This window comes from Cydia strobilella, chromosome 5 (assembly GCF_947568885.1).
Source record: "Cydia strobilella chromosome 5, ilCydStro3.1, whole genome shotgun sequence".
Taxonomy (NCBI): Eukaryota; Metazoa; Arthropoda; class Insecta; order Lepidoptera; family Tortricidae; genus Cydia; species Cydia strobilella.
In genome coordinates, this window is record NC_086045.1 from 9,815,771 (window position 1) to 9,835,664 (window position 19,894).

General features: G+C 45.7%; 1 protein-coding gene across 1 annotated transcript in view; it reads left to right on the forward strand.

Annotated features, from left to right (window-relative positions):
- Positions 1-14,206, forward strand: part of LOC134741699 (CD151 antigen-like) — a 237,029-nt gene extending 222,823 nt beyond the window's left edge. The window contains exons 4-7 of the mRNA XM_063674577.1: positions 4,320-4,493; positions 4,801-4,950; positions 13,322-13,501; positions 14,060-14,206. Of these exons, the coding sequence (XP_063530647.1) occupies positions 4,320-4,493; positions 4,801-4,950; positions 13,322-13,465 (468 nt within the window). The 3' untranslated portion in view covers positions 13,466-13,501; positions 14,060-14,206. The remainder of the gene's footprint in view (positions 1-4,319; positions 4,494-4,800; positions 4,951-13,321; positions 13,502-14,059) is intronic.
- The last annotated feature ends 5,688 nt before the right edge of the window (positions 14,207-19,894 follow it).

The window sequence follows — 19,894 nt, forward strand, 5'->3', positions numbered from 1 at the left end:
ACTGCTCTCCTAAGTGCTCATCAAGACGAGTCGGATGACTAAAACAGCGTGTGCCTACGTTGCACAAAACCTTAGTTCCGCTAGGTACTGCCAGGGTTCAGCATCAGCTCCATTATGGGTACTGCTCTCATAAGTGCTCATCAAGACGAGTCGGATGACTAAAACAGCGTGTGCCTATGTCGCACCAAACCTTAGATCCATTAGGTACTGCCAGGGTTCAGCATCAGCTCTATCATGGGTACTGCTCTCCTAAGTGCTCATCAAGACGAGTCGGATGACTAAAACAGCGTGTGCCTATGTTGCACCAAACCTTAGATCCACTAGGTAGTGCCAGGGTTCAGCATCAGCTCTATCATGGGTACTGCTCTCCTAAGTGTTCATCAAGACGAGTCGGATGACTAAAACAGCGTGTGCCTATGTTGCACCAAACCTTAGTTCCGCTAGGTACTGCCAGGGTTCAGCATCAGCTCCATTATGGGTACTGCTCTCCTAAGTGCTCATCAAGACGAGTCGGGTGACTAAAACAGCGTGTGCCTATGTTGTACCAAACCTTAGATCCACTAGGTACTGCCAGGGTTCAGCATCAGCTCTATCATGGGTACTGCTCTCCTAAGTGCTCATCAAGACGAGTCGGATGACTAAAACAGCGTGTGCCTATGTTGCACCAAACCCTGGATCCACTAGGTACTGCCAGGGTTCAGCATCAGCTCTATCATGGGTACTGCACTCCTAAGTGGTCATCAAGACGAGTCGGATGACTAAAACAGCGTGTGCCTATGTTGCACCAAACCCTAGATCCACTAGGTACTGCCAGGGTTCAGCATCAGCTCTATCATGGGTACTGCTCTACTAAGTGCTCATCAAGACGAGTCGGGTGACTAAAACAGCGTGTGCCTATGTTGCACCAAACCTTAGATCCACTAGGTACTGCCAGGGTTCAGCATCAGCTCTATCATGGGTACTGCTCTCCTAAGTGCTCATCAAGACGAGTCGGATGACTAAAACAGCGTGTGCCTATGTTGCACCAAACCTTAGACCCACTAGGTACTGCCAGGGTTCAGCATCAGCTCTATCATGGGTACTGCTCTTCTAAGTGCTCATCAAGACGAGTCGGATGACTAAAACAGCGTGTGCCTATGTTGCACTAATCCTTAGTTCCGCTAGGTACTGCCAGGGTTCAGCATCAGCTCTATTATGGGTACTGCTCTCCTAAGTGCTCATCAAGACGAGTCGGGTGACTAAAACAGCGTGTGCCTATGTTGCACCAAACCTTAGATCCACTAGGTAGTGCCAGGGTTCAGCATCAGCTCTATCATGGGTACTGCTCTCCTAAGTGCTCATCAAGACGAGTCGGATGACTAAAACAGCGTGTGCCTATGTTGCACCAAACCTTAGTTCCACTAGGTACTGCCAGGGTTCAGCATCAGCTCCATTATGGGTACTGCTCTCCTAAGTGCTCATCAAGACGAGTCGGGTGACTAAAACAGCGTGTGCCTATGTTGTACCAAACCTTAGATCCACTAGGTACTGCCAGGGTTCAGCATCAGCTCTATCATGGGTACTGCTCTCCTAAGTGCTCATCAAGACGAGTCGGATGACTAAAACAGCGTGTGCCTATGTTGCACCAAACCCTGGATCCACTAGGTACTGCCAGGGTTCAGCATCAGCTCTATCATGGGTACTGCACTCCTAAGTGCTCATCAAGACGAGTCGGATGACTAAAACAGCGTGTGCCTATGTTGCACCAAACCCTAGATCCACTAGGTACTGCCAGGGTTCAGCATCAGCTCTATCATGGTTACTGCTCTTCTAAGTGCTCCTCAAGACGAGTCGGGTGACCAAAACAGCGCGTGCCTATGTTGCACCAAACCTTAGATCCACTAGGTACTGCCAGGGTTCAGCATCAGCTCTATCGTGGGTACCGCTCTCCTAAGTGCTCATCAAGACGAGTCAGATGACCAAAACAGCGCGTGCCTATGTTGCACCAAACCTTAGATCCACTAGGTACTGCCAGGGTGCAGCATCAGCTCTATCATGGGTACTGCTCTCCTAAGTGCTCATCAAGACGAGTCGGACGACCTAAACAGCGCGTGCCTATGTTGCACCAAACCTTAGATCCACTAGGTACTGCCAGGGTTCAGCATCAGCTCTATCATGGGTACCGCTCTACTAAGTGCTCATCAAGACGAGTCGGGTGACTAAAACAGCGTGTGCCTATGTTGCACCAAACCTTAGATCCACTAGGTACTGCCAGGGTTCAGCATCAGCTCTATCATGGGTACTGCTCTCCTAAGTGCTCATCAAGACGAGTCGGATGACTAAAACAGCGTGTGCCTATGTTGCACCAAACCTTAGTTCCGCTAGGTACTGCCAGGGTTCAGCATCACCTCCATTATGGGTACTGCTCTCCTAAGTGCTCATCAAGACGAGTCGGGTGACTAAAACAGCGTGTGCCTATGTTGCACCAAACCTTAGATCCATTAGGTACTGCCAGGGTTCAGCATCAGCTCTATCATGGGTATGGCTCTCCGAAGTGCTCATCAAGACGAGTCGGATGACTAAAACAGCGTGTGCCTATGTTGCACCAAACCTTAGATCCATTAGGTACTGCCAGGGTTCAGCATCAGCTCTATCGTGGGTACGGCTCTCCGAAGTGCTCATCAAGACGATTTAAATGACCAAAACCGCGTATGTCTGTGTTGCACCAAACCAGAATTCTACTAGGTAGTAGGTAGGTACTGCTACTACTGCCAGGGTTCAGTCAGGGTCATTTTGCTGTCTCATTTTAAAATATCACGAATGTAATTTTATTAGACGTTGATGCAATTGAGAGTAATTCTAATAAATTTTTTGAAACTTTAATGGCCATTGAAGTTAATCCGAATTAAAGTTAATCCGAATTAACTTCAATGGCCATTAATGTCTCAAAAATTTAATCCGAATTAACTTTAATCCGAATTAAATGGCTAATGGTTAATGGCCATTAACCTTTTTAATTGTTAATTTTTAATGGTTAATGGCATTAGCGTTCGGCCAACACTGAGGACAAATCGCCAAACGTGAACTATGCGTCATTGAAGAGTTCCGTTCTGATCATCATCAGCAGTTCCACTTCATCAAATGTCACTTTTTTCAATGTAAGTGCTTGATTTGTTGATGAAAACACTAAAATCACTATATGTATGCCTTTAACATTTGAGGAGTTCCCTCGATTCCTCATGGATCCCATCATCAGAACTGCGTTTTGGCAAAAACGGAACCAATCTGTATGTATATACTTACAATCAAAAAAAGAATTTTCAAAGTCGGTCCAAAACTGACGGAGTTATGGAGTAACAAACATAAAAATAAAATATAAAAAAACAACCGAATTGATAACCTCCTCCTTTTGAAATCTTGAAGTCGGTAAAAAACAAAGGGTAGCCTTTGTCGAGGGCCTCTAATAATTCCATATGCACTGAAATATTTACTTATTAGGGTAGTGGACAATTTTTTATTAATGGTATCAGTCGATCAGGCTTGTTTTGAGGATCAAATGTCTGTATGGGACCCATTGCCTTAAAGCAATACAAGTCACAAATGATGGTCAAAGTCTGGCACCCCCACTTTATTGACGAAATGCTCCTAACAAAACTTTACAAAAGAAAAACTGACTTCTAAAAGGATAAAATAAAATATTATCCAGTTTTATTCAGTATGTATATACGTATAATTACCAACTGATGTTTGAAGTTGGTGTCAAGCCACAGATTAATAAATAGTTACTAGTCAAGCCAAATATGTAGTAGCAATACCGGTAAAACATATCAGCTTTATGTCTAAAACCGGACCAGTGCGAGTCGGACTCGCCCACCGAGGTTCCGTACAAATTTAATTTTTAGTATTTGTTGTTATAGCGGCAATTTGTTAAAAACTCAAAAAACAATTAAAAAATAAATAAATATTATAAATCTACCGTTTAACTGAGGCGGTTGTGTATTATTCTACGTAAGTAAAAATAAATCCAAAAAAACCGGCCAAGTGCGAGTCGGACTCGCGCACCGAGGGTTCCGTACTTTTTAGTATTTGTTGTTATAGCGGCAACAGAAATACATCATCTGTGAAAATTTCAACTCTCTAGCTGTCACGGTTAATGAGATACAGCCTGGTGACAGACGGACAGCGGAGTCTTAGTAATAGGGTCCCGTTTTTACCCTTTGGGTACGGAACCCTAAAAAAATAGTTCCTAAAACACCATCACCGCGCAACTTGTTTACTAACCGCCTGAGATAATGTAATGATAGACCTATCCCCACCTACCTTGTTTGTTATGATTCCAGTACACATACTTCCTGCTCATAACATTCTTCCTGGAGGCGGGCGCGGGCGCGCTGGCGTACTACTACGAGGTGGAGGTGGAGCCCGAGCTGGGGGCGGGGCTCAACAGCACCTTCGTCGGCAACTACGCGCTCGACACGGTCGTCACGGACGCGGTGGATCGCATGCAGACTGAAGTAAGCTTACATCAGCGTTAGGGTCGGTTGCACCGAACCGTCGTCACCGTTACAACGTTCGCTAATTTTTATTGTATAGAAAATTTTATAAATCACTACTGATTGCTGTTGATCAATTGTGGTTGGTGTAACTGCTGGCCCTTACTGTTGCAACGTTACAGGTGCAGCATTGACGTTGGCGATGTCACTTGTATGAAAAGCGCGATGGAAATATTTCCGCGCACAAGCATCTGTCCGTAAAACTATTATCTATACCTCTCTGTTACAATATAATATTAGTTTCTATGTCGTCATTTCCCACTTACAGTTTAAATGCTGCGGGGCAGTGGACTACAAAGACTGGCGACGAAGCATGTGGCACGAATACGACTCGGAGCTCCTAGTACCGGACTCGTGCTGTAGGACGGCCACGCCGCGCTGCGGGGCCCGCGACCATCCCTCCAACATATACTACTCGGTGAGACATGCCTCTAGCCTAGCCCAGCGCCAGCGGTACTCAACCTGCGGCCCGTCGGGCTTTGTTAGTTCGCCCTCCAGGTGATCGGTATATACTAAGGGTCGGTTGCACCAAACTGTTTGTCATCGTTAACCCTTAAATGCATAGTGATGTATATATGCATCGTATATTTGATGGTCCGTGGCTCAATATGCAGCTATCCAAAATCACATTTATTACTTTTATACAGCATGACACATCTATTTCAATTTATTAAAAAGTTATACAAAAAATCATGCATTTAAGGGTTAAAGAGTTCGCAAAATTTTATTGTATGTAAAGTTTCATAGAAAACTGCCGCGGCGCGCCGGGTGACGTTGTTCAGTGTCAAGTGCGGATGGTGCACTTGGCACTAAGGGCCAGTTGTGGGCCAGTTGCACCAACCACAATTAACAGACTGATTAACGTCAAGCAGCAGAGAACTATGAAACTTTCCATACAAAAAAACTTTGCGAACGGTAAAGTCAAGCGACTTCTACCAAGTCAAAAGACAAATGAGTCTAGAAGGTTTAAACGCTGCTTTATAGTTTGACACGACATCATAGCCTATCATAATTAAATTATATTGCAATCCTAACTTTACCTAATTGGAATTCTCCTATTGGATTCCTTTAAGAGGTACAAAGTATGCTACTCATACTTTGTCCTGTTATGAAAACATACTAAATACAATTTATTTCTATACGTGACGCGACTTAAAATTATTACATGTTAAAATGACTCTAAGTTACAAAATACTATGCGCGTCGTGTACATTTCTCCCGCCGTCGCCTTGCGATCCCACTGGTAGCACGACGATCTTCTTCGTTGGCCGCCTCAGCACTTAATTAAATTATATTGCAATCCTAACTTTACCTAATTGGAATTCTCCTATTGGATTCCTTTAAGAGGTACAAAGTATGCTACTCATACTTTGTCCTGTTATGAAAACATACTAAATACAATTTATTTCTATACGTGACGCGACTTAAAATTATTACATGTTAAAATGACTCTAAGTTACAAAATACTATGCGCGTCATGTACATTTCTCCCGCCGTCGCCTTGCGATCCCACTGGTAGCACGACGATCTTCTTCGTTGGCCGCCTCAGCACGTGTCCTCTGCTGGTGGTGACGTCTACGACTCGTACCACGCCGTCCTTGCCCGGATACGTCTGCTTCACTATTCCACGTGGCCATATGTTGCGGGGGAGGTTGGAGTCGCATATTATTACGACATCGCCGACGGCCGGGGTGACTCCTGCGCCGTGGGGCTCCCGCCGGTGTTGGAGCAGCGGCGCGTACTCGCGAACCCAGCGCTGCCAGAAGGTGTCGGCCAGCTGCTGGGCGCGCCTCCAGTGTTGTCGCGCTCTTCGAAAGTGCCGGGAGCCGGGGTGTAGCAGTCCGGTCCGAGCAGGATCATGTTCGGAGTCAGTGCCGGCGGGTCTTCTGGATTCACCGCTACGTAGGTTATGGGCCTCGAGTTGACCGTCGCCTCCGCCTCCGCCAGTAGGGTTTGTAGAGTCTCGTCGCTCGGGTATTTTTCATGTAGTGTGGCCTTCATAGCTTCTTTCACCGTGCGCACCATACGTTCCCACACGCCCGCCATGAAGGGTGCGGCGGGGGGTAGGAAACGCCAGTTTATGCGGCGCGCGTGGGCGGCGTCTCTCATGGCTTCAGTCAACTCGCGGTTGGCTCCTCTGAAGGCGGTCCCGTTGTCACTCCACAGTTCTGTAGGACACCCGCGCCGGGCAATGAAACGGCGTAGTGCGTTGATGGCCGAGTCCGTGCTTAGTGAGGCTACCATTTCTAGGTGTACGGCCCTCGACGTCATACATGTGAACAGCGCGACGTACCTTTTTTCTCTGTGACGTCCAACTGTGACTTCTTGCGGCCCGTAGTAGTCTAGACCCGTGTAGGTAAAGGGTCTCACGTGATGCGCCAGGCGTGCCGCCGGTAGGTCACCAGTGGCCGGGGCCGCGGGCTTCGCACGACGTAGTCGACATCTCGGACACTGAGCGATCACTTGTTTCACTGTCGGCCTTATTTTCACTATGTGCACTCGCTGTCGCAACTCGTTCACCACTATTTCCGTACCGCCGTGATGTAGTTGTTCATGCACATGAGAAACATACAATTTCGTGTAGTGATGTTTCCCATATAGCACTACTGGTTGCACTGTCTCTTCTTGTATGTTGCCGGCCGCTGCTATTCTTCCCCGTAGTCGTATGATACAGTCCTCGTCCATATAAACACTCAGCTTGGCCAGTCGGTCGTCCTTGTCGGGCGCACGGCCGCTCGCTATTCGCCTTCTCTCTTTCTCGTAGCTATCTTCTTGTGAGGCGCGTATTAGTAACTTTTCGGCGGCGTTTAGGTATTTGGCTTCTAGCGTTAAGTATTTCTTCTCTTCTTGGGGTTGGGTAGCTGCACTCTTGGCGGGCACGCGCGTGTGTTGCGTGCGTTTGTTCCATGCGCCGTCTTGTTCCGCGTTCGCTCGTGTCCGCTTGCGCTTCGCTGCCGCGATAAGTTGTGTCGCGGGCGGGGCGGGCGCGCGGGGTTGGGGGCGCACTAGGTCGATGAACTGTAGCACGCGCGCGGTCGCTCGCAGCAGCCGCATCCATTTTGAGAAGCGCTCGATCTCGGGTATAGCTGCGTGTTTATCTTGCGTAGGGACGGCAATTGCAGCGCACGTCTCTTTTTCTTCGCCGGTCGCGGGAACTTCGACCTTATTCTCGTGGGGCCAAGTCTCTTTTTGTTCATAGAGAAAGGGCGGGCCGGTGAACCATCTATGTTGCGAGTCGAAATCTGCCGGGGTGGCGCGGGTCGCATCGTCGGCCACGTTGTGTGCTGTCGGTACCCATCTCCACTCGTTTTTCTTAGTGCAGTCTTCTATTTCGGCGAGTCTGTGTGCCACGAACGTCTTGAATGTGCGGGGCTCGGCGCGTATCCATGCCAGCGCCGTGCGAGAGTCACTCCAATAAGTTTTCGAAGTGATTTCGAAATCGTGTTCTTCTACGACTGTTTTTGCTAGCCGTACGCCTAGGACGGCCGCCTGTAGCTCCAATCTAGGAATGGAGACCGGTTTCCTGGGTGTAACTCGACTTTTTGCGGCGGCTAGGGCTATCTTGACTGAGCCGTCGGCTCGCGTCATTCTCCAATACACTGCGGCGGCGTAGGCTTCTTCACTGGCGTCGACGAAAGTATGCAGCTCGTGTGTGGCGGCGGGCGTAGTGTCGTAGCACCTAGGTATTTTTAGGGTACCTAGGTCTCGAAGTTGTCGTAGCCATTCGCTCCAGCGTTCGTGTAGCTGCTCTGGTATCGCCTCGTCCCAGCCTGTGCTATGTTGCCACGTGTCTTGCATGATTCGCTTGGCCGGCGTAGTGATTGGTGATATGAGGCCGAGCGGGTCGAAAATTGACATAATGACACTGAGTGCTTCTCTCTTCGTCGGAGGCCGCAGGTCGTTGATTACTTCGGGCTGCGCTCTTCTTGTATTGAGGCGAAAGCGGATACTGTCCTCATTTGTGTTCCATAGCAGGCCGAGCGTTTTTTCTATCTCGCTCCCGCCGATAGGGACAGTGTTTCCCTCTCGCTCTTCGCTGCCGACGACGTTACTTATTGCTTCTTTTTCGTTCGTGGCCCATCCTCGCAACTGGAACCCGGCTTTTTTGTGCACATAGTCGACGTCTCTTGTTACTTGTCTTGCCTCTTCTATTGTGTCGAAACTTTGTAGATAGTCGTCCATGTAGTGATTTCGCTCTATCGCTCGCGCGGCTTGCGGGTACTGTGTCGCGTGTTCTTGTGCATTCCTATTTTTTATGTATAGGGCGGTGCACGGTGATGATGACGCGCCGAATATGACGGAAGTCATGCGGTACTCTTCTGGCTCTCCCTCGCGGCGATCGCCCCTCCATAGGAAGCGGAGGGCGTCCCGGTCTTCTTCTCTTATTTTTATCTGCATGAACATTTCTTTCAGGTCGGCTGAGACTGCGATGCTATGTTGTCGAAACTTCATGATGACGCCGGGTAGCGATTGTAGGAAATCTGGGCCCGTATGTAGCATGTCGTTGAGGCTGCGACCGTGTGAGGTGGCCGCAGCATCGTGGACCAGTCTAATCTTCGGCTTCTCTGGATTGCAGACTGCGAAGTGAGGTAAGTACCACGTTCTGTCACTCGGGGGCGTTGTCGCGCGCTCGGCGTAGTTTGAGGTAAGTAGGTTGTTGACGCGTTCGTTATATTGTTGCTTTAGGTTTGCGTCACGATCCAGCTTCCTCTCGAGCGTGTGCAGCCGCTTGAGTGCGTCGGTGCGATTGTTAGGTATCTTCTCTGTTTCGTCGCGCCACAGTAGCCCCGTCTCGAACTGGCCATTGGGTAGGCGGCGGCTCTTTTCTTCTAGTATGAGTAGAGCTTGTTGTTCGGGATCACTACGGGGTCGCCTCGGCTCGATTGATAGAGACTCGAGGGCGAAATAATTCTTCATGGTTTCTTCTATGTTCTCGGTCGGCCCGGCACGAGTGAGATGTGCGCAGCAGTAGGCGATCGGCCTCGCTTTTGTGGTGCGACAGCCGTGAAGTACCCATCCTAGTAGGGTTCTCGACGCGACGAGTTGTCCGCGCCGGCCTTTTCTTATTTCTCGTGACACGATCAGGTCCCAGTTGTCCTGGCCGATGAGTATTTGTGGGGTTGCACCGCGGTAGGTTAACTTGTGCTTGATACCCCGGAGGTGCGCGCAGCCGTCTATTTCTTCCATGCCGATCGACTGTGTGGTGAAGCCGAGGCTGCCGACGGTGTGCGCGTTCGTTATGCGTTGTTCTTGGCTGTCGTGCTTATTCTTGATGAAGACCTCGACCCTCCTGCTCTGATTGTGCTCCATCTCTTTCCCGCCTACGCCTTGCACCCACATTGGTTCAGTGGGACCGTCTAGCCCGAGTGCGTCCGCCAGTGCTGAGTCGATGATTGTCACCGTGCTGCCTTCGTCTAATAGGGCGAACGTGTCTAGTGTCGCTCGCGGGCCGCGCAGTGTTACTGGCACTATCTTCAGGTAGGCGCGGCTCGTTCGTGGTTGTGCGCAGGCGACTGTGTTCACTGCCGAGGCCACTATTTCTTCCGGTTTATGTTGTTGTGGTGGCTCGACTTGCGCAGCGGCGACTGATTGCGGCGTCTTCTCGTGATGTAGTAGGCGATGATGTCTCATGGGGCAGCCCAGGTGGCCGCAGGGCTTCGCACGACACGCGAAGCGACGATGCTTGCTAGCGAGGCATCGGTAGCAAATGTTGTGTTTCTTCGCTACTTCCCAGCGCTCGTTCGTGTCAATTTTGATGAATTGTGGGCACGACGGCAGTTGGTGAGTAGCGTGTTCGCATAGTGGGCACGCTTGCTTCTCTTCTCTTGGCTTCTTAGTGTCGGCGGTAGCGGCGTACGTTCGCTCGGGCTTCTTTCTTGTGGTCCTCACTTCTTTATTCTCCGTCGTATTTTCAGGCGGAGCGTAAGGCGTGCACTTGTCGGCTTCGTTGTTTAGAAAGTCGGCAATCTTCTTAAGCTCGGGCGTATCTTCTCTCGTGGCCACGAGTCGTACCACTTGCTTCGAAGTATAGGCGTGAGTTTATCGACCATCGACCGCAGTAGCTCTGGATTGTAGAGGTACTGAGGCTTCTTCAATATCTCGATAGTCGTGACAGTGTTGGCGATCTTGCTGGCGAATATGCACAGGTCGCGCGGGCTGTCGGTGAGTCGCGGCAGTCCCTTCATCTTCTCCAGTTCGTTGACGAGTAATGCGTCTGGCCTTCCGTATCTTCTCTCTAGTGCTTTAATGATGTCCTCGGGGTGCGGCCGGCTGATGAGGAGGGCGCTAACGGCTTCCAAGGCTACTCCCTTGAGGCTTTTTCTTATACGGGCGACGTTTTCACTTGCGGCGAAACTGGGGGCGGACTCGTTGTACGCGGCTTTAAATTGTAGCCACTCGCTGCATAGGCCACTGAATGTCGGCAGGTCTGGTATGTATTTTCTGTAGGACCTGCCGGCTTGGATGGCTTCTGTTAGGGCGGCGGTCAGCGATGACACGTCCATGGCGTGGGCGGCTCGAGGGGCCTCCGGCCGCGCGTGTTTTCTAGTGGCGCGCGGGGCCGGCACGTGTGCTTCTTCATGGGCGGGCTCTTCTTCTATCGCTGTTGGTTGTTCTGGGCGGCGGTTGAACCAATCGGCAATGCGTTGTGGAGCAAGGTCCTCTTCCTCTTCAGACTCTTCTCTTGACGAGGCGAGGTCGAGTCTTTGTTGTCTGATTCTTGCTAGTTCTGTTTCGGCTTGTACGCGCTTCAGCTCCAACTCGGCTAACTTCTCCTTGGCCTCTAACTCCGCGAGGAGTCTCTTGCTGGAGGCCTTGGATCGGTGTGACCGAGCGGGCTTAGCGGGAACTGGCGGCGGTGGCATTAACTCGACGGAATCACGCCCGACGAGTGTGGCGACGGTGCTAACTGCAGGCGTTGCTCTGATTCCCGACGTGTCGGCTGGGCCCCCATTCGTGCTGGTGCCGGCGATGCTGGCTTCTGTTGCAGCGCGCGTTCTTGTGGTGGTGCCCGTGCCTGACGTCTCGCCCGTGCCCGACGTCTCGCCTGTGCCTGACGTCTCGCCTGTGCGTGACGTATCGCCTGTGCGTGACGTATCGTCTGTGCGTGACGTCTCGCCTGTGCCTGACGTCTCTCCTGTACCGGATGTATCGCCGGTCTGGTCCGTGGCATGCGTTTCATCCGACGAATTTTCTTCTCTGCCGTGGTTGCTTCTTGTTACTGCCATCTTGCTATTTTTCTTGCTTCAGAGATCCGGCTTCGACGAGGACCAAACAATGTGAGTGTTAGGCCCTAATCTTGTTATCTTGAGATCTATCGTAGGGGTGTGGACTGTATAGGGTGCGGCATAGGCGGCAAGGATGGAGTAAAACAACTGGAGCTCTTCTTAAATCAGATGCAGGAGGGTCGAGGTCGGAGAGGTCTTCCTTTTCTTCTTTGGAGAGGTGTTGCTTGCTTGGCTGCTCGATTCGTAATGGCTTCCTATGGCCGGCGCACCGCCTTTTATTCCCTCCATATTTAAAGACCTCGTCCCCCGCGCCGCACCGGCGCGGGCGTCTGCGCTTCGCGCATGCGCAGACCTCTCTTTCCTCGACTCTCCTACGTTTCTCTTTATTTATTAAAGTTATATATTAACAAATTACATGTTTTTTATTTATTTATCCTACCTATCTTATTAGATTCTAGTCTATTATCACAATTTCTTATTAGAATAAGGTAGCGTATACTTTTGCCCTATTTTCTTATACAGATCTACGTAATGAAACACAATGAGGGAAATTCTTTATTTGTTATAAGCCTATCTTAATTAAATTATATTGCAATCCTAACTTTACCTAATTGGAATTCTCTTATTGGATTCCTTTAAGAGGTACAAAGTATGCTACTCATACTTTGTCCTGTTATGAAAACATACTAAATACAATTTATTTCTATACGTGACGCGACTTAAAATTATTACATGTTAAAATGACTCTAAGTTACAAAATACTATGCGCGTCGTGTACAATATATTATATTAATTATAACGTCTTAGTTAGATATTTACGAGTATTGTTGTGTTAATAACGGTTTCACGGTACTTTCTAATAAGTGGGTAATTAACGTGCAATCGCGATATATTTAATTTATTGCCTGACAAGTCGCTGTTGGACCTTGGGATAATGGCGATGCTCCATATATTTAAAATTTAAGTGACAAATTATTGCGCTACGACCTACGAATAAGATTGTGTCAGATATTTTTGCGGCAAGGTATTCCTTGTGCACGTGTTGTGCACTCTTGCCTTTAAAAAATAGTTATTTGTCAGGGAAGGGACAGGAAAACGAAATCCGTGTCTGAGCAACTTGTACAGCCGAGTTCATAAATACATTTTTCATTTCCATTGCAATAACGTGCGATAGAGATAGGAACAGGCAGTTCGATATTTAAAGTCCTTGTGCTAAGCGTCCTTTCTTTACCACGAGGAATTAAACAACTCTGCCCCCTTGTAAAACAAATAATTATTTCAGAGTAATTGATGTAAACCGTTAAACCCTTAGTACCAGTTGCACCATCCGCACTTGGCAGACTGATCAGCGTCACCCGGCGCGCCGCGGCGGTTTACTATGAAATTTTCCATACAATACAATTTAGCGAACTCTTTAACGATTACAAACAGTTGGTGCAACCGACTCTTATTATTTTGCTCGATATCCCTATCTTCCGTCGCAAGTTTCGCGCGACGCGCCTTATCTTTTGTTCCCTTCTAATTACCGTTTTTTCCTGGGTTTACAGCTCTCTTAATTTGCAGGGCTGCGTCCGGCACTTCATAATCCACATCCGCGAGCACCTGATCATCCTGGCGGCGGTGGGCGTGGGCATGTCCGTGATCCCCATGTTCGGGTTCGTGTTCGCGTGCGTGCTTTACGTCAAGATCAAGCACGTGGTCGACTGACCGAGGCTTAAGCCCTCGTCCGCCAACACCCGCAAGGTGAGCTTCTACTGTACCTACGTTATAGGTTATAGCCCGTTTCCAAGGAGGTCCATTTACTGAATCCCGCAAAAATCATATATAAACCGGCATGTTCACACACGGTAGTTTTGCATCCTGAAATTTTCCGCGACGGCACCTCCCCTGCTCTCTGCACCACAATAAGACTGTGTGCTAGAAACTAATGGGAACACTTCCATCAAATGTATTTAATATACTCGTAAATATAAACTGGACTGTTTTTATTGCATTGTCAATGCAATGTATAATACAATACAATGTCCATGTAAATACCTATACAATGTCCATGGACAGTGAGAAACCGAATAGCAAGATTCGGCCGATTACCGAATATCTGTTGCACCTATCTAAAAAGAAAAATTACACAATAAAAATAACCAAAAACCAGGTATATTTAATATTTAAAATGTAATCTTGGAAAGTTAAAATAGCGGCATATTTTTAGTTTTAAGTTATTTACTCTTACGAGGTCAACAGCTGGCAAAATCAGTTTAGATGCTTCTCCTTCTCTGCCAGGTTCATTTTGTCAAGTTACAGGTGTTCGACAAGTCGGCCTCCGTCGGCGACCTGTCCCGGGCCGGACGAGGCTGCGCCGCGCGGCCTCGCCCGCCGCCGCCGCGCACGCGCACGCGCACGCGCAGCCCGCACCGCGCGCCCGCCCCCACGCCCGCGCCCGCGCCCTGCCCGCTGCACCCCGACCGGCGGGGGCGGGACCGCGGGGAGCTGCCCGCCAAGCTCGTAGCCACTATAAGCGACAACGTCAGTATATAAACGTATCCGCCGCCGAGCCCGCTCCTGTCGCCGGCCGCACGTGGCGCCCCCGCCACACGCCCGGCCGCCCTCGAGAAAAACTGCACGCCAATTCTACATACATACATATATAAAAACGTATATATCCATATTTATAGACGACACTTTTAATTTAAGCGTTAAGGGGCTCCCTGGCGCCGATGACCTTCGATCTGACGTTTGACGTTTTGTAATGTTTTTTGTAACTTATCATCACCTTATGACTTCCGGTTCGAGCGCCATCTTGATAGTTAGCATCGTGATTAATTACTTTGTTTTTTTGCTCATTAATATTGTTTAAAGTGTAATATCGATAGCTTATTATACAGTAAACTAATGTGGTAGTGTGCAGTAAATGGAGAATTAATTTTGAAGCGCGTTTAACCACCATCTTGGAGTCAACGGCCGGTAGTCCACGTGCTCCTTGTAAAGTCTAGCTATCGATTTACAAGAGCTAACAAATCACCGTACACTGTCTTGTACAACCGTACAATTTTTGTCGTTTTTAAACCTCTTAATACCTTGATACTGGCGAAATAGTCCCACTGGGCTGAAGCCATAATTTTAAAAGAAGAAGAAGAAGATCACCTTACGGCAATACTAAGGGTCGGTTGCACCAAACTGTTTGTCATCGTTAAAGAGTTCGCAAGATTTTGTTGTATGCAAAGTTTCATAGTAAACCGCCGCGGCGCGCCGGGTGACGTTGATCAGTCTGTCAAATGCGGATGGTGCAACTGGCACTAAGTCGCTCATGCTATATGTATAGTTAAGCGTGTTAATGACACCCCACAGGATACGAAGCAAAACATATTTGAAGTTCTTTATGAGGATAATGGACGACCGCTTCTCCATACAAACGTAGATTCCTCCCTGGATATTGACATAGGGGAAATATTTTTACACTACCTATATATTGTATTATTATTTTTTCATTTTTAAGTGTAAGGACCGAAAAACAAATTCCATACCAGTTTATAAAAGCTCCTACCTCTTAAATTAAAAAATCTAAAAAAAAAACGAATGGAGCTGTGGTTAATATACAACAAACTGCGTAAACATATTTTCTATAATATTATATTAATATCCAAAGAGGAAAACGGGGACTACGTTTGAAGGGAGAAGCGGTCAAGTAACTTCGTCCCCTTTCTTCTTAAGCCTTAGCTCAGCCGCAAATGCCTGTGAGAAGACAGTGTGAATGAAAATTACACTTCTTCGCTTTTAGTTAAGGTAGTACCCATTTATGTGTTAACACTTCTGTGGTGCAGGGTCAAAGCTGAAGTGCTCGAAGTGAAAAAGTTCAACGACCGCATCATGATAGAATGAAAAACCACAATGTTCATTATTGTTCAATAGTGTAGTGTAGGTAGAATACAAGCGAAAATATTGCACTCCAAAGAGCTACCTAATCTAAGAAATGTCATATTAGGCACTAGGTAAATGAGGTCAGTTGTAGTAACTAGGATACAAATACGCTGGCGTAAGGGTTAAACGCCCTTTCATCGTGACCGCACTTTTCCATTCCGGGAGTAGGTAGTGGGATAGATATAGGGCACTTGTTCCAACTCCAACTGACCTTACGTCATCATTTCAAAACGCAAACATACTATATTTTTGCTTGAAGCGATCGAGTTGACCGAATTTATATGTCCATGTATCGAAATTGTAAGAAATAGTGTTAAGGTAAAGGACAGTTATTAAAAATGTTTGATATTTGTAAAATGGTGCTATATTTTTGTTATCAGTGATAATAGGCATCAACATTGATAAACTGAATGTGTTAAGTAAATGGATGTCCAGTTTTGTTCTGTTGTTGGAGACAAGAAAATGAGGGTTATGCTAGAAAATAGGAACAACAGGTATAGATTCAAAAAAGGTTTACATGGCCATTTTGAAACAGTGGAAAATTAACTCAAAGATCCCAATGCATCCAGAATTGTTTTAAATTCTTGCAGAGACTAGTAAATATTCAAGACGAACAACATCCACACACGCCTTCCTCGTGTGCCTCTACTAATTTTTCATTTTAGTTTTTTAGTTATAAAATCTGCCATTTACTGCTCTAGGTTTTCTAAACGGAAGACTCCGACTCCTTGCTGCTGTCATATGCACAAAAGTACATAATAATATTAATAAAGGCATTTTAAACATATTCTTATTTAACGGCGCCATCCAGTTTTAAGATTTTACATCCTTTGTAAGGGCTTACAATGCATTATTTATAATATTTATGCTTTAAATCTAATTTTGTGACTAACTACGGTCAGTCAAGTCAAATTTTAAGTTTTGAAATTATAAATAGCAGTAGCGTGGCAGTTTTCATATATAGGGACCTACCTAACTAAAATAGAAAAATAATATTTAATATCATCTAGGTACAACATTGACTTTTCTCGCGGGGCAGTCAGTCTTCTTTATTTACTAGGCGCTGGTTCAAGTTAAATGTATAAGTTTTATACCTAATGGCATTATAGACTACATATTTCCACTTGCTTGCTATTTACTGATATTGCATGTAATTGATAACGAGTTGATTTCAATCTTATTGAGTGGCATAAGTTGGGTATAAGTTTATTAGGTAATCAGTAACCAGAAAATTGGCATTACCTACACTAAAATACCTCCCACTAAATAATTAACCCATGATAAATAAAGGAAAGTTTTTTGACTAGTGTGAAAACCATCAACACATAATAAGTACTTATAATTATACATCACTTATGTCTAATGATTGTAATCTACACCTAAGAGAACAGTGCCTTACTAAAATAAGATTAATGTTGTTTAGATTGTATATTGTATAGCATCGGTTTGTGGACATTTTATGCCATGTTTTATTTATTTTTGTTTTTTATAATAACGATACAAATTTATTTTACCATTACATGAAACCAAAAAAATAACCAGTCACTAGTTATGTAATGCTAATGTTAAGTTTCTTCAGACGTTTGACAATATTGCATCTAATTTTGGTACGACAGGAACTTGGAGGCACTCCCTTTTAAGGACCATCGAGAGCGATTGTTTGAATTTACAACTTTCAATACGTTCAGTAGTTTCAGTACGAGATCCATCCTATACTTATATTGAATGAACTTCTCTTTTCCACGTTTTAAAAACCAAGGGAATCGTTTGATTACTACGGGGCATCCTTAGAACTCGATTCCCACCGGCTTACCTAAAAAAAAGCTTAAAAGGGAATAAATTAAATTTAAAGTGGAAGTGGAGGTTTGCCAGAGGGCAATGGAGCGAAGTATCCTAGTTGTCCAAATCTGACAGGGTGAGCACGGAGCTTCGCTCCAAAACTCGAGTCGTCGATGTTGGGGTGAAGACCGCCAGTGGGACTGGGCTGGACATGTCTGCCGGATACATGATGCCAGATGGGCCAAAATAGCCACTAGCTGGCATCCCCAGGGTAGTCGTGGCAGAGGCCGACCGAGAAAGAGATGGCGGAACGATTTGGATGCGTTCCAGCACTTGTTCCAGCGGGATTGGCGGAATCTTGCTCAGCACAGGGAGGATTGGAAAGGGAGAGGGATGGTCTTTGCACAGCAGTGGATAAATTAATTGAAGGGAGCTGAGCAGCTTATTCTTCTGGTATTTAAGGAAAAACAGGCCAAGTTGCCAAATTTATGCAATGTTGTCAAAGGCACACTGTTACAATTTTGACTTTTAATATTGTCTACTTAAAATTTCTAACTTTCAAAGTTCATGTTGTGTTAATACAATATTAACAAATGTTTACCGACTTTTATTTCTGATATATATAATTCTTAAATCTTCAGATACCTACCCTAATTTTAAATAGTAAACAAAGAATTATAGAGAGAATGCTTGTACTGCTAGTAAAGCAAAGAATCCATTCCGAAACTTTTTCGAAGAGAAAAAAATTCTCGAATTTGACAGACTATGAACAACTATGAAGTAGACATACATGGGCACGACTAGGAACGACACCTTTAGGGGTTCTTGGCGTTCAATGGGTAAGTAAATACCTACTGTGGGTAACCTATGGTCGAAACGCATCTTTTAGATTGATTAAATATAGCCTTCTAAGTCCCGGTGTCCTTTTCAAAGAACAAAATCTAATCGAATTTTGAACTGTTTAAAATGGAATAAAAGTGGTGTGGTTCCAAATTCAAAACTGCAAAAATGACTGGGCGGCGCGCACTTTTTGTAAATTCGAACATCTCGATGTGAATCAAGGTGGCTCCCCTTCCTAAAATGATCTAAGAACCTAATGACTCATTATGCTAAAAGGGATCTCATCATCATCATAGAGTCATCATCCTTAAGGGTCCTCCACACTCATGCGCGAAGCCGCGACCGTGAGTCTGGAGTCTAGTTCGCTAATCAGCGAAATCGACTCCACACTCGCGTTCGCGGCTTCATGCCGCGTAGTCTGGAGCGAGCTATAGAGTGGGATGTTGTTGGATAGGTCTTTTGAAATAAATAGGGATAATTTTTTTTTTGCAAATAAATTTTTGATAAAGGGAATATTTTTGGAAATATGTAATCGCTTCGAAAGAAACAAAATGTGCTTTTTTTTTTTCATTTTAAACTGCTGTGCTGGATATTGTTGGATAGGTCTTTAAAAATGAATAGGGGTTTTCAAAAATCAATTGTTGATAAATTGAATATTTTTACGTAAATAATCGCCTCGAAAGAAACAAAATGTATCTGAGGATTTTTTTTTATTTCAACCCTATGAAGTCGGATATCGTTGGATAGGTCTTTTAAAATCAATAGGGGTTTTAGAAAGACATTTTGTGATAAAGTGAATATTTTCGGAAATAATCGCTTCGAAAGAAACAAAATGTGTGTGATCATTTTTTTATCGTTTCAAACAGTGTGTGGTGTCGTTGGATAGGTCTTTCATAATAAATAAGGTTCTCGTTAAACAACATTTTTTGATAAAGTGAATCATTTCGGAAATAAACATTAAGAAAGAAAAAAAAGGGTTTTTTTCATTTCATCTAACTTTTGAACCATCGGTCCTAAAAATAAAAAAAAACATGAAAATAGAATTTAAACAAACTTGATGAGTTAAGTCGTTTATGAGTTATCGCTAAAAGTATGGATGGTATAGAAAGGATGCCAATCTCTTATGGCAGAATTGTTGCAAAAGTGACCGCTTTCAGCTTTAAATAATAGTTCCTAATCTCTCCGGTGGCGCTAGTTAGGCTCTGGGACATGAGTATAACATGAACCAACAAATAACCCGACCAAATTACGTAGGTTGTTTTTGGTAGTATTTCGGTGTATGGTGGCGCCGCCTAATTACTGTTTTTTGATGGACATTTTTCATACATAGAGATTTGGCTCCTTTATATAGTCTCCATGGCTAAAAGTCTTCCCTTCTTATTTTATTTAAATGCCTAGCATAGCAACCCTTATTTGAGACCGGATTTTCGCAGGCAACCCTATACTATACCACTGTATTCGCAATAAAATTACCATCATTTTGATCATGGAGACTACATAAAGGAGCCAAATCTCTATGTATGAAAAGTGTCCATCAAAAAACAGTAATTAGACGGCGCCACCATACACCGAAATACTACCAAAAACAACCTACGTAATTTG